The sequence below is a fragment of the Pseudophryne corroboree genome, assembly GCF_028390025.1.
Source record: "Pseudophryne corroboree isolate aPseCor3 chromosome 3 unlocalized genomic scaffold, aPseCor3.hap2 SUPER_3_unloc_4, whole genome shotgun sequence".
In the NCBI taxonomy this organism is placed as follows: Eukaryota; Metazoa; Chordata; class Amphibia; order Anura; family Myobatrachidae; genus Pseudophryne; species Pseudophryne corroboree.
The window spans coordinates 175,065-193,509 of NW_026967530.1; the positions used below are offsets into that span (position 1 = coordinate 175,065).

Below are 18,445 nucleotides of genomic sequence, written 5' to 3' on the forward strand. Positions count from 1 at the left end.
CATTGTGTGTGTGTGTGTGTGTGTGTGTGTGTGTGTGTGTGTGTGTGTGTGTGTGTGTGTGTGTGTGTGTGTCTGTTTATGAGATGCCTGTGTGTGGGTAATATCTGTGTTGGGAGATATTACCACAGTGTGGATACTGGGTGTACAAGGGGGTTGAGTTTGGGATTGCTAGGGTCAGTTTCGGTCAGGTCAATTATATAGAGGTCAGTGTGGTCACTCATTCTCACCACCAGCATCACAGGACACCCTTGCAGAATCCAACATCCTCTGCATTGCTATGTGATGTTGACCTACCAGAGGCAAGAGGCATGCTGGGTAGATGTGCCATTCTTGCTGCTTCGGTCTTTTCCTCTGGGCTGGTTGCTGGCAGATGTCTAGTCACTGTGATATGTTCCTCTGGGCTGTGCTGGTGTAGATGACACCTGTAGCTGAGCAGCTGGACTCCAGATGATGGAGTTAGAAAATAATGTATGGATTCCACCATCAGGGTCATTCCCTAGGACTACATCAGTTGGGAAACCATCCATGACTTAAACATCTCAAACCTTTTGACCCATTCCCCAGTCCAGGTAGACCCTTGCCATGGGTACCTCTTGTTCCTTTCCGTCTGCCACAGTAACGTCGGTTGGTCCTGGGATTGTAGAGCAGTATGGATGTATACTGCTGGGGCAGGGAGAACCAGCTACCCGGTTTCCCAGCACTGTAGGTTGGCAAGCTATAATTTTGACCTGGAGAGTGGCATGGTGCTGCCCACTGGGGTAACTGGAAAAGCTGGCTCTCAGTGCGGTGCTTTAAGCTGTCAGCCCCTGGTGTGCTGAGGGAAAGCCCCAGTGGTCCCAGACTGCAGGGCTAGGGGAACCGAGCCCTGTGTGCTGGGCAGTAGAGACAACAATTTATAATAAGTATATTTGCAGCAATCACCTGGTCCCAAGCTGCAGTGATGAGATGGTTAAAGCCAATGTATAAATGAATGCATGTTAAGTAAGAAAAGGGCACTTACTGGTATCCCTGGTGGTCTAGGGAGAATCTGGGTCTTGGACCACCAGCCCACCTCTCAGGAATGATAATAGAATGCCCTCCCAATCAGCCTCCTAAATGAGAGTGCATGAAAAGGCAGAGGAATGGTTTGCTATCCCAGCCAGCCCCTGGGTAACCAAGGTCCGAAGGAGACTCTGCCTGGTTACCTTGGTTGCCTATCTCTGGAGCTATGATTCAGACTGAAGGAAGCAGTCTTGGTCCCACAGCAGACTCCTGGAAGTAATTGTAGAGGAAACTTTTTCCCTCCCCAGACAAGCCAGCACCTGAGCTGTGACTAACACCCTGGGTGGACCAAGGCACAGAGAAGTGACCACTCCCCACTGTCCATAAGGGACAAATGTAAAGGTAATCATGCTTTGGGAATGCAAGGCACATGCACTTCAGTTGATTGGGTAAAGACAACAGGGCAGAACTTCCCCCTTCTTGTGACCAACGGGAATGTGACACCCGCAGTCCCATTCTCCACCTGTTCTGGGCTGAGCCCACTGTCTCCAATCTCCACTCTCTGCCAGTTATCAATACAGGGCCTGGTCAATGACCAGAGGGGGTCAAACCGATACGAGTAGTGTCCACACATACACAGCTGCAAGCGGTAACAGGTGCCAGTAATAGAAGCCTGAGTAGAAATGTGGTTCCAAGTGCCACGTGTTAGGAGCCTGGTGGTGGCAGCAAAATAGTGAATTCCTTATTTTCCAAGGTCCTGTTTGACACAAGAACAATTTGTGATCACTTGGCGTTGGCAGTGAGGTCGCATCCGTTCATACTCTTTTTTTTCTTTTTGGATCTTCATCACTAACCAGCTTCCCGTGGTCCCAGTTTGCCCAACTTCTTTTAGCAATTTCCAGGGTAAATTTCACCTCCTTTATCTCTCCATGTTCTGTTACATTCATATTAAGCGATTTACTCACTGTCGGACTAAATAAATCTGCCTTACATGCTAATATAATATGTAGGGACAGAGATAGATATCGGAGGACCTGTTAGTTTAGGATAGCGTATATATTATTTCATGCTAGTTCCACCACTTTCTCCATCCTCTACGTATTCTATTATATATTAAAGGATACACACACAGAGTATAGGTTTGGAACAAATAATTTAATTAAGAATTACATTTTTGGAGCATAGATGTACAAGATTTTATATCACATTATTTCATACTCCACTTATATTCTGCTTACCTCAGAAGATGACGAGTTACTTTGTTGGTACTCCCTCCAGATTTTCACCATCAGTGATATTTAGGATGAGGTGTTTGAAAAGAAGGACAGAGAAGGTCAATTCAGTCTCTCGATTCTGCCTTTTACCACCCGTGGATCACTTACAACCCACCTGCATATGGGATGTCACTCACTAGGTGGAGTGGATGGTCATCACTAGCACTTTTGCCTTCAGGGCACATTTTTCACCTGTAGATGTTTGTGCAAGAGGAGAAAAGCTGTAGCCTTACACTGGGAGGTGCAAAGCCCACTGCACTTGGAAAGGAAAGAGGAGAGGAAGCACATAGAGACAGATGGATACTCACCATAGCTAACCTTGTCACTTTGTGGTCTGCCACATAGCCCTGTGGAGAAAGAGACAACACACCCGCACAGCTTCCTAATCCTCAACTAATTAGTGTACCACCCAACCAGGTGTCTAACGCTCTACACTGATTGCTGACTCTCAGCAGTGCTAGTGTGCAAACAATAACCTGGCCTAACTCTGAGCGTAGTGTACTAACACAACTTCTAGTGGATGAGACTACTTATTAATAATTATGCATGGAGGTAAGAACAGAGAAACAGCAACACATGAAAGGATACGGGTTGTAGAAGAAGCACAACCTTTGGATTTATGTGAGATGGTGGAAAAAATGGCAGCCTCCTACATGTACAGCCTAAATTCTGAGGTGAGTGATAGACCATTACTCTTTGCTTGTACCTGGGGAACCAGGTGAAAGTCCCCCCTTGGGTGTTATCTAGCGCTGGCTGGCTCCTGGGCTAGGTAGAATAGACTAGGGGTCTACTCTATTTAGGAGGCCTATTTTCTACTTTGTCAGGGAATAATAACTTTATTTCTACTGGATAATGTTTCATGTCAATAAAGAGATATTTATTAGTCATGGACTTGAAATTATTTTGCGCCTTGGACCCTGCACTCAGACCTACAGTGTATTCATGGGTCTTACACCTGACATTACTGTATGCTACAGGCTTATTTCCAAATTTAGTGCGCACCAACAGCCTTGTGCCCATACTCCCTGGTGGTTTAGAGGATTCTAAGTAAGCAGTGAAGTCCCAAGTGTGTCTACCTAGTCTATAGGGAGAGGCTGCCTTGTATGGTTCTCTTGAATTCCCACCACTGCTGGCCTCTCCAGTCCTCAGCTTCCTTCTTGGCTTTCACTGTCAGCCGTGGTTCTCAATGCTTAGCTGCAGCCTCAGAGTCTTCTCCTTCTGGCCTATTATTTGCCATTATAATTACTCCTTCCAGGCGCTCTTCTTTCTTGATGTGCCACCTGTGGACGGAGCTCTCCACAATCCCGACTCGCCACGTCTGCTCTGGATTGGCTGTCTACTGGCAATGCCTCGTATTCCAAACCAGGGATAGCATGTTTGAAATAAGAGCCACTCATTGGCTGTGCTTGAATCCCTTTGGTTTTGAGCGTGCTATTGCACCAAGGAGGACACAACTTGTGTGCCTCACATGGAGACATTATCTCCAGATCTGACATCCACAGGAGTTATGGGTAAGAGGTAAACACCTTCATCTGCTGGGCTTCTCAGGCACTCTGATGGGGACCCAGCCAGACTCTCATAAAACTCTCCTTGTTTCTGTTCTTCTCCAGTATTATGTTTCTGAGTGTGAAAGGTAGCACACCGAAAATATTGCACATGAGTCTTTACTGAGCACACACCTGAGAATAGTGGTGAGGTCATATTGTGATTAATGATGCCTCTGCTAAAGAAGACTTGGTTAACTATTTTATTTCCACCAGATGGATGCAATACAAGGAATACCTCTGAGGGACATCTTGTTTGGTCTCCAGATTGTAAATTAGAAGATAAGAACATCACACGAGGATCTCCAGAAGAAAACTGCATTAAACTAAATATACATCCAGCACTTCACAGTGCAGATATATCATCTGATCCATCTATTATTGAGGAATGTTCTCCTGGTAACTCACATACTACTGCACCTAGTACAGGTCATTGCGGTGATACAATAATTTCCTCTTCTAAAATTGGGAAATGTTTTACACATAAACAAGCTCTTGTTAAACATAAGAGCAGTCACGTAAGTAAGAAGCCTTTTCCATGTTCTGAGTGTGGGAAATGTTTTACACAGAAATCAGATCTTCGCAGACACCTGATGCGTCACATGGGTGAGAAACCATTTCCATGTTCTGAGTGTGAGAAATCTTTTATAGATAGATCACGTCTTGTTATACATGAGAGAATTCACACAGGTGAGAAACCATTTCCATGCTCTGAATGTGGGAAATGTTTTCCATGTAAAAGATATCTTACTATACATGAAAGAAGTCACACAGGTGAGAAACAATTTCCATGCTCTGAATGTGGGAAATGTTTTACAAGTAAAAAAGATCTTACTACACATGAAAGAAGTCACACAGGTGAGAGGCCATTTCCATGCTCTGAGTGTGGAAAATGTTTTACTCAGAAATCACATCTTGTTGTACATCAGAGAATTCACACAGGTGAGAAACCTTTTCTATGTTCTGAGTGTGGGAAATGTTTTACAAACAAATCAAATCTTATTAAGCATAACCTAAGTCACACAGGTGAGAAGCCATTTCCATGTTCTGAGTGTGGAAAGTATTTCATTAAAAAATCAAAACTTGTTGCACATGAGAGAAGTCACACAGGTGAGAAGCCGTTTAGATGCTCTGAGTGTGGGAAACGTTTTACACAGAAAGCACGTCTTGTTGTACATCAGAGAAGTCACACAGGTGAGAAACCATTTCCATGCTCTGAGTGTGGGAAATCTTTTCTAGAGAAATCAAATCTTGTAACACATCAGAGATGTCACACAGGTGAGAAACCATTTCCATGCTCTGAGTGTGGGAAATCTTTTGTGCAGAAATCATTGCTTGTTATACATGAGAGAAGCCACACAGGTGAGAAACCATTTAGTTGCTCTGAGTGTGGGAAATGTTTTAAAGCTCAGTCTTCTCTTTTTGCACACAAAAAAGTTCACACAGATGAGAAGCCATTTCCATGCTCAGAGTGTGGGAAATGTTTGAAAACGAAATATTCTCTTTTTACACACATGAAAATACACACAGGTGAGAAGTATCACTGACCTGAATTGAGAGTGTTGTGAACTCTGAGGTTCTTCCGATGGTCGGGAAGAGGAAGCACAGCTGGGCCGGAGTAGAGATAGCCGGATATAGGTTTTCCTCATGCAGAAATTTAACAGTTATAATTGATGTCAAATGCAAAGAACTTTATGATGAGAAGGGTCGGGCACGATGCTGAGGCACATAGAAGAATGGGAACTTGTGAGCGATGTTTAAAGACACTGATGAACTCGTGAGCGATGTTTGAAGATACTGATGAAATGATGAACTCGTGAGCGATGTTTAAAGACACTGATGAACTCGTGAGCGATGTTTAAAGACACTGAAGAAATTAAGAACTTGTGAGCGATGTTTAAAGACAGTGATGAACTCGTGAGGGATGTTTAAAGACACTGAAGAAATGAAGAACTTGTGAGCGATGTTTAAAGACACTGATGAATTTGTGAGCGATGTTTAAAGACACTGAAGAAATGAAGAACTTGTGAGCGATGTTTAAAGACACTGATGAACTTGTGAGCGATGTTTAAAGACACTGATGAACTTGTGAGCGATGTTTAAAGACACTGAAGAATTGAAGAACTTGTGAGCGATGTTTTAAGACTCTGATGAACTCGTGAGCGATGTTTAAAGACACTGAAGAAATGAAGACCTTGGGAGCGATGTTTAAAGACACTGAAGAAATGAAGACCTTGGGAGCGATGTTTAAAGACGCTGAAGAAATGAAGAACTTGTGAGCGATGTTTAAAGACACTGATGAACTCGTGAGCGATGTTTAAAGACACTGATGAACTCGTGAGCGATGTTTGAAGATACTGAAGAAATTAAGACCTTGGGAGCGATGTTTAAAGGCACTGAAGAAATGAAGAACTTGTGAGCGATGTTTAAAGACACTGATGAAATGAAGACCTTGGGAGCGATGTTTAAAGACACTGATGAACTCGTGAGCGATGTTTGAAGATACTGAAGAAATGAAGAACTTGTGAGCGATGTTTGAAGACACTGAAGAAATTAAGAACTTGTGAGCGATGTTTGAAGACACTGAAGAAATGAAGAACTTGTGAGCGATGTTTGAAGATACTGAAGAAATGAAGACCTTGGGAGCGATGTTTAAAGACACTGAAGAAATGAAGACCTTGGGAGCGATGTTTAAAGACACTGAAGAAATGAAGACCTTGTGAGCGATGTTTAAAGACGCTGAAGAAATGAAGAACTTGTGAGCGATGTTTAAAGACACTGAAGAAATGAATTTGCAGGCAGACACCTAGAATGCAGGGAGCGCTAGAGTATAGCCGCTGGTAAGCACACTGCTGTCAGGAGCACTGGTGTTTGCCACAGTGGAGAGACGATACTCAGGCGCCGGACACAGACGAGCGTCCGCTTTTGTAGTTCCCGCTTTGCCCTGATTGGCGGAGAGGGGAGCAAGTGAAGTCACCCGCTCACAACACCTATGAGGGCGCCAGGCGCAATGGCGGCGCCCACGCTCCGGAGGATCGCCGGCCAAACGCCGGGGCCCGGTAACCCACCGGAGGCCGGAGCCACCAGGAGAGCCAGCGAACACGCAGGGGTAAATGCGGCGGCGGCCGCCATCCCCGATGTGTAACAAGAAGTAGCCATTCATGTTCTCTGATTGTGGGAAATGGTTTACACAGAAATCAGCTTGTGTTACACATGAGAGAAGTCACACAGGTGAGAAGCCATTTCCATGATCTGTGTGTGTGGAAATGTTTTACATAGACATCAGAGTCGTCACACAGGAGAGAAGATATTTCTGTTTTCTGAGTAGGTATAAATATAGGGGGTGGGATATAATGGAGTCCAGGATTGCCGGATGTGCGGTATGCCTGGCTTATTCCTGATGCTTTTTAAAGGGGTAATCATTTACAAGGCATGATTTTGCATTGAAAGTTATTGCTGCTTTATAAAAAGTCAGAGATCGGTCAGTATTCCGCACATCAGGCAATCTCGGACTCCATTACAGCCTGCCATGGAAGTCCGGAATAAAATGGTCACAGCTGAGTGTCCTCGAGTCTGTAGACATTAGACAGGGCTACATTAATATTTTATATAAGAAATCTGTGGTAACGATAAATCTGTAATAAACTCCCAATAGGAATAAACTCATTTGCATATTAGTATAAGGGCAGGCAGCCATCTTGGGTATGTGCAGTTGCTATTACAGGTAATCAGTCATATCGATCCATGTCCCTTTGGAGCTTACAATCTAAATTCCATATCACACACCGGATTCCAATTTTTCTCAGATTCCTCTTAATCTACCAGTCTGGTGTTGAATTTAGTGGTATGAAACCAGAGTATCCATTGGCAACCCATGCACACATGGCAAGAACGTACAAACTCCACACTAATAGGGCCTTGGTGGGAATCCTACCTGAGCAATTCTAATCACTATGCCGCCATACATAGTAAGAGTAGTCTATATAAGTGATGGGAAAGTATAACCAAATGTGCAGAGTGTATTTAAAAACAAAACAAAAAAACAATATGTTTTTATTGAGTTTTTGATGAGCAATAACATTTACCGCACAATAAACAACAAGCTGAACAATTTGTGTGGCCTCTTTCACTTTAGCAATTTGTTATACAAGCAGCGTATGACGTGGTTGTAGACTGTCAGCGTCCGGGGTCTTACCGGAACGCTGGGGCCGCGGGGCGGGCTTCACAGGCGGCCGGGCAGCGGCGGTGGAGGGCTGCGGCGCTGGGTTCAAGGGTACAGGCAGCGGTAATGGCGTTGAGGGTGTCCGCTCGTTGCGTTGGGACGCCGCTGCAGCAGCTCGCTTTCGCTAAGCCGTTGCCTAGGAGACATGGGGCAGTGAGCACAACTGTGACTTGCACAACTGTGGAACGCAGGTGGACCGCAAACCGGAAGCCGGAAGCACCGTAACCGGAAGTCGCGAACCGCGGCATCGTAGCGTCCCCTGCTACCCAGGATCTCCACATACGGCTCTCTGTCTCCGCTCCTGACGTAGCCGAGCACAAGCCTGCAGGACACTGTGCCATATACATCAGGCACGGCCCCAAGAGAAACCGCCGCAGTGCGGCCAGTCATACGGAGGGAGACAGCTGCGGGACTGGCATACCACCAATTCAGCCACACCAATTGGTGAAGTATAAACAGGCGTTGTTTATTCTCAGCCTTTTTCTTCTTTTATCCCGCAAAGTGCATTTGAGCCAGTAACAGCACTCAATTCCTACTTATTATTAACAGCTACATGCATGCATGCAAGAGAACTAACAACATAAATCTGGGATAGTGCACTAACATTACTTAAAGTCCCGGGACCCAGGACACAGTGATTACTAATATCTTTTAAACTATTTTAGTATTGTTGTAACTTGTCTTATTAATTTGTCATCAGTTGCCGTTTATGGCAACCATATAATACATGTTGATTTGCTCTTTTTAGATAATTTTTATTTGTACCAATAAATGCCATTGATTTTTTACAAAACCAGCAGCTGTTGTATTTAAAATTCCCTTGAGCGCCCACATTATCATCATTTTTCTCTTCGTTTAGTTAGGTGGATACCCAGGTCCACCATTGTGGGCAGCTAACAGGGTGATTCTTACACCATAGGTATAACACCTATTTAATCAATTAATTGTATTTCTTATAATCAAATCAGTTCTAGTAATCAGCGCCCACCTTTTGTCTGTGGGATTACACCCACTGACGCTCTTTTTCTGTTGCCAGAAAATGTCTGCATTACTGGGCGCCGCCATGTTGGAGACCAAGTTTCTGACATAATTCCTGTTCCTAGTTTTCCAGCCAATCCAGGGAGACTTCTTCCTATAAAAGGGGGCTGGTTTAGGACAGGGATACCAGTGCTTTAAGTTACAACCCTGTTGTAGGTGCTTTAGCCTGTGCTCCCAGGATTCCTGCTGTATTCTGGTACTTCTAACCCTGCTTTGCCAGTTCTCAGTTGCTGTTGCAGTTTTCCCATTCCTAGCCTACTGCTGCCCGTGGAGACGCTCTTGGAAAACCCGGTTCAGTAAGACCTTTTGGGCACGGTCGACCCCGGGTCTCTTGCCTTGTCCTCCAAGCCACAGTCCGCAGATTTTTGCTACCAGCCAAGTCCTCGAACCACCATTCACAGTCCTCAGCTCGTTATCTCCAGCTTCATCTTTCAAGCCACAGTCTACAGTTCACAGTCTCCAGTCACGACCCAAACTATCGTCCACAGTTCTCGGCTCCTCTACCGCAGTTTCATCTCATAAGTCGCAGTCCACGGTTCTTGTCTTCAGCCTCGTTTTACTCTCACCCACAGTTCCACAGTTCTTTGTCTACGACCACGTTCTCAAGTCACCGTTCATCAACCTCAGTTTTCTACCTTTTCTCTGTACATAATAAATACTTTTCATTGACTCTCAAACTCCGCCTACATCCTTCATTGCTCCGTATCCCATGCAAAGGAACTATATCTATCCCCCTCATTTTGTTCTTCCCCAGCCTGCTACCTCCTTGGGCAAGTCTCAACTGCCGAATCCCCAAACTTTGCTAGACGTGACAGTAAGCACTGGCCCAATGGATTCGACGGGTGATCAGGCCTCAGGAGGAGATTCAACCGCAGATATCTGGTCTCGCTTAGGTAAGCAGGAGGCCACACAATCTCAAATTGTGCAGTTCATGCAGAGTATGTCCGAACGTCTCGATTCTCTCTGTGTTGCCATGATGGCTCCTCAAGTTTCTACAGTTGCTCCCACATTAGCACCTCCGGTTCCGCTTCCTCCTGTGCCAGGCCCACTTCCACGGTTGCATTTGCCATCTCCCAGTAAATTCGATGGGAATCCAAAGCAATGCCATGGGTTTCTTAACCAGTGTGAAATCCAGTTCGAACTACAGTCGGCCAGTTTCCCATCAGCACGAACCAAGGCAGCTTATATAATTTCCTTACTTACTGGTCAAGCGTTGGAATGGGCGTCACAATTGTGGGAGAGGTCAGATCCAATCCTGTCTAACTACTCGGAGTTTGTAGCCGCCTTTCGAAGAATCTTCGACGAACCGGGCAGGACTTCTGCTGCCTCATTGGAGATCCTGCGCCTGCGTCAGGGCACGCGTACGGTCAGTCAGTACGTGATCCAGTTTCGTACTCTCTCCTCTGAACTGAACTGGAATGAGGAGGCTCTCAAAGCAGCTTTCTGGAGCGGTCTCTCCGAGAAGATCAAAGATGACCTCGTGACTCAGGACGTACCTGATAAGTTGGATAAGTTAATTTCCCTATGCAATAAATTAGACTTAAGATGCAGAGAACGCTGTATGGAGAAATCACGGTCAGATCGTCCCAGGCCTCGAGTCGTTCCTCCACCAACACCATCAACTCCAACTACTGAGGAACCCATGCAGATCAACCGTTCCCGTCTTTCCAACGAGGAACGTCAGAGACGGCGACAAGGGAACTTATGCCTGTACTGTGGTGCATCTAATCATTTTGTTAAATCTGGTAGCCAACGTCCGGGAAACGCCCGCTCCTAGCTTGTGCCGGAGAGGTCAAGCTAGGAGAATTCTCAGAATTACTTGCCAAGAAAGAGTCAGTCTTGTTAACCCACCTGGAGCTTCCTTCTTCCTCTCTTCTCATCCCTGCACTACTCGACTCCGGAGCCGCCGAAAGTTTTATTACATCAGCTCTGGTCAAACGATCTGGTATACAAACGGTCCATTTGGATCGTACCATCTCAATTACTGCTGTGGATGGAAGTCATATTCCTGAGGGAATTATCACTCTTCGTACAATTCCTCTTAAGATGAAGGTTGGAGCTCTTCATTCGGAAAACATCTCTTTCCTAGTAATTCCCAAAGCCTCTCACAAACTGATCCTAGGATTTCCATGGTTAAGTAGACACAATCCCCACATAGATTGGCAAACCATGGATGTTCTTTCCTGGGGATGAAACTGCTTCCAGACCTCTCTGCTCTTCTAGTCCTTCCAGCCTCCCTGCAGAATACCAGGCCTTCCAAGATGTTTTTAGTAAGCATGGGGCGGACACCTTGCCTCCGCATCGCACTTGGGATTGTCCCATTGATCTGGTACCCGGCAAGACTCCTCCCCGAGGTCGAATCTACCCGCTCTCACTCCCTGAGACTCAGGCCATGTCGGAGTATATCCGGGAGAACTTGGAAAAAGGGTTCATTAGGTCATCCACCTCTCCGGCTGGCGGGGGTTTTTCTTTGTCAAAAAGAAGGATGGGGGTCTGCAGCCCTGTATTGACTATAGAGGTCTCAATGACATTACAATTAAGAACAGATATCCATTACCTCTAATTCCAGAACTGTTCGACCCTGTTAAAGGAGCTACTGTATTCACTAATCTGGACTTACGGGGAGCCTACAACCTTATACGTATTCGCCCAGGTGACGAATGTAAGACAGCTTTTAATACCTGCGACGGCTACTACGAATATCTGGTAATGCCTTTCGGCCTATGTGACGCCCCAGCCGTCTTTCAAGAATTCGTTAATTAAATCTTCAGAGATCTTCTCTATGACTGCTTGGTGGTTTACTTGGATGACATCCTCATTTTTTCTAGGGATCTGAAGACCCATCGAGAACAAGTCAAAGAAGTTCTAACTCGTTTACGGAGGAATCAACTATTTTGGAAGCTCGAGAAGTGCACCTTCGAAGTACCCACGATTCCATTTCTCGGTTACATCCTTTCAGGGCAGAAATTGCAGATGGATCCCGCTAAAGTCCAAGCGATTCAGGATTGGTCGCTTCCAGCTTCTCTTAAGGGAGTTCAATGTTTCCTGGGGTTCGCTAACTTCTACCGAAGGTTCATTCAGAATTATTTCTCTGTCATAGCCCCCATAACAGCATTAACCAGGAAAGGAGCCGATCCAGCCAAATGGTCTCCAGAGGCTTTAGAAGCCTTTTCATCGTTAAAGAAGGCCTTCATGACTGCTCCTGTTCTTCGACAACCTGATCTTAGTTGTCCGTTCCTGGTGGAAGTCGATGCCTCCACGGTAGGAGAGGGAGCAGTTTTATCTCAGCTCTTCGAGGACAAGAAAGTCCATCCTTGTGCGTTCTTCTCGCGAAGATTCTCCCCCGCTGAGCAGAATTACGCTATTGGGGAACAAGAATTACTAGCAATTAAGTTAGCCTTTGAGGAGTGGAGGTATTTGTTGGAGGGAGCTCAGCATCCAATCTCAGTAACCACGGATCATAGGAACCTCCTGTATCTACAGTCAGCCCGATGCCTAAATCCACGTCAAGCAAGATGGGCACTCTTCTTTACCCGTTTCAACTTTAAACTTAGTTACTGCCCAGGGTCCCTCAACAAAAAGGCAGATACATTATCTCGTTCCTTGAGTTCTGAAGAACCCTCTGACCATTCAAAAGAACAATACATCTTAGACTCCACCTCTTTTTTAGCAACCAATACCTCTCTACTTCCTCCTCCAGGAAAGATCTTCGTTGCTCCAAATCTTCGCAAGAGACTGCTTACATGGGCTTACTCCTCCTCCTTCATGGGCCATGCGGGTGGTCATAAAACGCTCAAATTCATTCAGCGCTCCTACTGGTGGCCTCATCTCAGGACTGATTTACAGGAATTCGTGGCTGCCTGTCCAAAGTGTGCTCAGCATAAAAGTCCTAAAGGTCCTCCAGCCAGGTTACTTCATCCGCTACCTGTGCCGCAAAGACCATGGACACATATTTCTATGGACTTTATTACTGATTTGCCTGTGTCTGGCGGACGGAACACCGTATGGGTCATAGTTGATTGATTTTCTAAAATGACACACTTTGTTCCCCTGGCCAGTCTTCCATCAGCATCCCAGCTGGCAAAATTATTCATAGCAGAGATTTTTCGTCTCCATGGATTACCGCAGGAAATCGTATCTGATAGAGGTCCCCAGTTTGTGGCCAAGTTTTGGAGATCCTTATGTTCTGCTCTTGGCGTGAAATTTAATTTCTCCTCAGGATATCATCCTCAAACGGATGGTCAAACAGAAAGAGTGAACCAAGACCTGGAGACATTTCTGCGTTTATTCATGTCCTCCTCTTAGGACGACTGGCTGGACTTCCTCCCATTTGCAGAATTTGCCCATAACAATCTTTATCACGCTGCCACAAAATCTTCTCCATTTTTCATTAATTATGGTTATCATCCGAAAGTTCCTGACTTCCAACTTCTGCCTGCATTCGAGGTTCCTGACGCAGGAACCTCGACAATTTACTTAGACAATTAGACTTAGACAATTTACTGAAACCTGGAGACAAATTCACCAGGCCTTGCTCAAGACATCCAAGAAGTATAAGACCTACGCAGATCTGGGAGATCGGGTTTGGGTTTCCACACGTAACCTAATATTGAAGGTTCCTACTAAGAAGTTTGCTCCCAGGTTTATTGGGCCCTACCCAATCGAAAGAGTTTTGAATCGTGTGGCTTACAAGGTGAAGTTACCTCCACATTTAAGAATCCCTAAGGCTTTTCATATTTCTCTCTTAAAACCGTTGGTACTCAATCGATTCAGAGCTGCTCTACCTAAATCACCCAAGATCCAGTCAACACAAGGAGACGAATTTCAGATTCATAAGATCCTCGACTCCCGCAAACGATATGGTCGCCTCCAGTACCTTGTTGATTGGAAGGGATATGGACCTGAGGAAAGGTCCTGGGTAGAGGCAGAGGACGTCCATGCCCCAAGACTTCTTTGGACATTTCATGCCAAATTTCCAGCTAAACCTTATAGGTGTCCGGAGTCCACCCGCAAAGGGGGGGTACTGTCAGCGTCCGGGGTCTTACCGGAACGCTGGGGCCGCGGGGCGGGCTTCACGGGCGGCCGGGCAGTGGTGGTGGAGGGCTGCGGCGCTGGGTTCATGGGTACAGGCAAATGGCGTTGAGGGGGTCCGCTCGTGGCGGCGGGACGCCACTGCAGCAGCTCGCATTCGCTAAGCCGTTGCCTAGGAGACCAGGGGCAGTGAGCAGCATGTTGTCAGAAAATGTCTGCATTACTGGGCGCCGCCATGTTGGAGACCAAGTTTCTGACATAATTCCTGTTCCTAGTTTTCCAGCCAATCCAGGGAGACTTCTTCCTATAAAAGGGGGCTGGTTTAGGACAGGGATGCCAGTGCTTTAAGTTACAACCCTGTTGTAGGTGCTTTAGCCTGTGCTCCCAGGATTCCTGCTGTATTCTGGTACTTCTAACCCTGCTTTGCCAGTTCTCAGTTGCTGTTGCCGTTTTCCCGTTCCTAGCCTGCTGCTGCCAGCGGAGACGCTCTTGGAAAACCCGGTTCAGTAAGACCCTTTGGGCACGGACGACCCCGGGTCTCTTGCCTCGTCCTCCAAGCCCCAGTCCGCAGATTCTTGCTACCAGCCAAGGCCTCGAACCACCATTCACAGTCCTCAGCTCGTTATCTCCAGCTTCATCTTTCAAGCCACAGTCTACAGTTCACAGTCTCCAGTCACGACCCAAACTATCGTCCACAGTTCTCAGCTCCACTACCGCAGTTTCACCTCATAAGTCGCAGTCCAAGGTTCTTGTTTTCAGCCTCATTTTACACTCACCCACAGTTCCACAGTTCTTTGTCTACGACCACGTTCTCAAGTCACCGTTCATCAACCTCAGTTTTCTACCTTTTCTCTGTATTTATTTATTTATTTATTATTTATTAACAGTTTCTTATATAGCGCAGCATATTCCGTTGCGCTTTACAATTAGAACAACAGTAATAGAACAAAAGTGGGTTAAAAACAGACAGACATAGAGGTAGGAAGGCCCTGCTCGCAAGCTTACAATCTATAGGGAAATAGGCATAGATACACAAGGATAGATGCTACCTATTGCATAATGGTCCACCAGATTGCTAGGTTCTTAATGGGTTGTATGATGATACCCCACAAAGTTATCCAAGTGTCAGGAGGGTGTGAGACTAAATAAAGACAAGATATGTGATGTTATGAATACTCTACAGAGGATGTACATAATAAACACTTTTCATTGACTCTCAAACTCCGCCTACATCCTTCATTCCCATGCAAAGGAACTATATCCAACCCCCTCATTTTGTTCTTCCCCAGCCTGCTACCTCCTTGGGCAAGTCTCAACTGCCGGATCCCCAAACTTTGCTAGATGTGACATAGACAGTTATCCGTTTTGGAAATTGGTCCCAGATCTCCCTCCCATTGTAACTCGAGAGAAGGCAAGGTCAGCTATGATTGGCCTGCAATAGATTAGCTTACAGGACAGATACTAGATGTTTAGAACTAGTTGGGTATGGTATGCCGCCGCATTTGCCACCCAATGTATCCAGCTGGCTGGTCTGGTGCTCCATAAATGCCATGTGGTGTTGACGCAATTGGTTGAGGGAGATGGCAATCTCTTCCACATTGGGAAAGTTGGGCTGTGGCCTAGGTGGTGGTGGTAACGGCTGCTGTGGTGGTGGAATAAGAAATAGGACATAAATACCCTTGTAATGGGGACTAAAAATAACCTACACTAATCTGTAACACCTACCAATGCATGTGCTTAAAAACCATGCTAGCTGGGGTAGTGACCAGATAATCACGAGGAGAGGAAGAAGGAAATGCTCTCTCCAAGCCTGAGTAGCAGCAGGAGATGCTGGCTAACCCAACACGTGGAGCCACGGCTACAGGACAGAGCGTGCAGTGGACTACCGGCTGAGACTCGGGAGGGAGGCGGGCGGACACAGCGGCAACGGAACGTGAGAGGGATACATCCCTGACCCAAGAAGAGGAGGTGGCTGCGGGAGATCAAGGGAGCCACGTGAAAGCTTCGGGATAGGACTCCCGTATGAGAGCCGGGTCAGCTAGCAAGACTGGGCTACAGAGACCCGCAACACCATCCCGGCCCCAGTCTTGTGCCTGGAGTACCAGAGAGGAGGCCAGGGGAGCCACAAATAAACACCAGCCGCTGCCAGAATCCATAAACCCCACACTCCTTCCCAGAAGCCACCATGGTAACCTGAAGTGTGAGGTCAGGAGGGAAGTGGAGAGAGGAGGGCGACCCTGAGTACAGAGCATTGTACTACAGGCAGCCTGGAGAGATCCAGAAAGGTACTTGGTGGGAAAGAACTGGGGTTTGAGGGGGGAACACTAGCCCGGGGGAGGAGAAGGGGTTATAAAGACTATGAACTATTTATATATATATAAGAATATCTCTAACTATTTATATATAAGAATATCTCCAACCCAAGTTTTTTTAAACCCTCCCAAATGCCAATAAATAAACAAAAAGATAAATTGTCTACATCCCCACATTCACGAACAAACTCCCCTACATCCAAGGAGGAAAATATGGACGAACACATTACACTCCGTAAAATGCTTCAACTCATGAGCAATTTAAAACTCCGCTGATTGTGGCACACAAATCTTCTTGAGAAGAAGACTTTTTTTTTTCTGTGATGAAAATAATAGATCAAGGGGGAGCTGTAGATGTAGCATATCTAGACTTTAGTAAGTAATTTGACACTGTCCCACATCGCAGACTGCTAAATAAACTTGAAAGCATAGGGGTGGATTATAAGACAGTTAAATGGATAAGAACCTGGTTGCAGGATAGGAAACAGACAGTTGTAGTAAATGGAGTGCAATCTATGGAGGGAAAAGTTACCAGTGGAGTACCCCAGGGATCTGTACTTGGTCCAGTTCTCTTTAATATCTTTGTTGGTGACATTGCAGATGGTATTGAAGGGAAGATATGCCTTTTTGCAGATGATACAAAGATATGCAACAGGGTAGACATAGTGGGAGGGGTAAAACAAATAATTGATGACCTAGGTAGGCTTGAGAAATGGTCGAGAACATGGCAACTACAGTTTAATGCTAAAAAATGCAAAATCATGCACTTGGGTCTCAAAAACCCAAAGGCTAAATATAGTATCAAGGGTACTATAATGGAAACTACTGAGGAGGAAAGGGATCTAGGAGTCACTATTTCAAGTGACTTGAAGGCAGGAAAGCAATGCAACAAAGCAATGAGAAAGGCAAGTCAGATGCTTGGCTGCATAGGGAGAGGAATCAGTAGCAGGAAAAAAGAAGTGATAATGCCACTGTATAGGTCATTGGTACGGCCCCATCTGGAATACTGTGTCCAGTTCTGGAGACCATATCTCTTGGGTAAGAAATTGGTTAGATAATGGGGAACAGCGCGTTGTGGTTAATAGATCATTTTCAAATTGGACTGAAGTACTAAGCGGTGTGCCACAAGAGTCTGTACTTGGACCACTATTGTTCAACATTTTCATTAATGACCTAACAGTAGGTCTAGAGAGTTTGGCGTAAATTTTTGCAGACGATACCAAATTGTGTAAGATTATAAATTCGGAGGGGAATGCGGAGTCTCTTCAGAACGACTTAGTTAAAGTGGAAGCATGGGCCCTTATTCCGAGTTGATCGTTCGCTAGCTGCTTTTAGCAGCATTGCCCACGCTAGGCCGCCGCTCTCTGGTAGTGTATCTTGGCTTAGCAGAAGTGCGAACGAAAGGTTAGCAGAACTGCTCGTAAATATTTCCCTGCAGTTTCTGAGCAGCTCCAGACCTACTCCTACCTTGCCATCACTGCAGACAGTTTAGTTCCTGCTTTGACGTCACAAACACGCCCTGCGTTTGGCCAGCCACTCCCACGTTTCCCCAGGCACGCCTGCGTTTTCACCTGACACGCCTGCGTTTTTTAGCACACTCCTGGAAAACGGTAAGTTGCCACCCAGAAACACCCCATTCCTGTCAATCACACTCCGATCAACAGAGCGACTGAAAAGCATCGCTCGACCTTGTGTAAAACTGCATAGTTTTGTGTAAAAAGTACTTCGCGCGTGTGTACTGCGGCCCGTATGCATGCGCAGAAATGCCGCTTTTTCACCTAATCGCCGCACTGCGACCGAAAGCAGCTAGCGAACAACTCGGAATGAGGGCCTCTGTACTGGAAAAAGACTTAGGTGTCCTCATAGATAGCAAACTAAGCAGCAGTACCCAAAGTAGGATGGCAGCAGAGAAGGCTAATAAGACGGGGAATGGATGCAAGGGACGAGAGTGTTATACTCCCATTATATAAATCACTAGTGAGGCCTCATCTCGAATACTGTGTACAATTTTGGGCACCATATTACAAAAAGGATATCCTGGAG

The 18,445-nt window shown here is 45.9% G+C and overlaps 1 protein-coding gene across 1 annotated transcript in view; it reads left to right on the plus strand.

Annotated features, from left to right (window-relative positions):
• The window catches only part of LOC134984172 (gastrula zinc finger protein XlCGF26.1-like), a 54,079-nt gene extending 45,494 nt beyond the window's left edge, over positions 1-8,585 (plus strand). Inside the window, exon 7 of the mRNA XM_063949796.1 lies at positions 4,016-8,585. Within this exon, the coding sequence (XP_063805866.1) occupies positions 4,016-5,346 (1,331 nt within the window). The 3' untranslated portion in view covers positions 5,347-8,585. The remainder of the gene's footprint in view (positions 1-4,015) is intronic.
• The last annotated feature ends 9,860 nt before the right edge of the window (positions 8,586-18,445 follow it).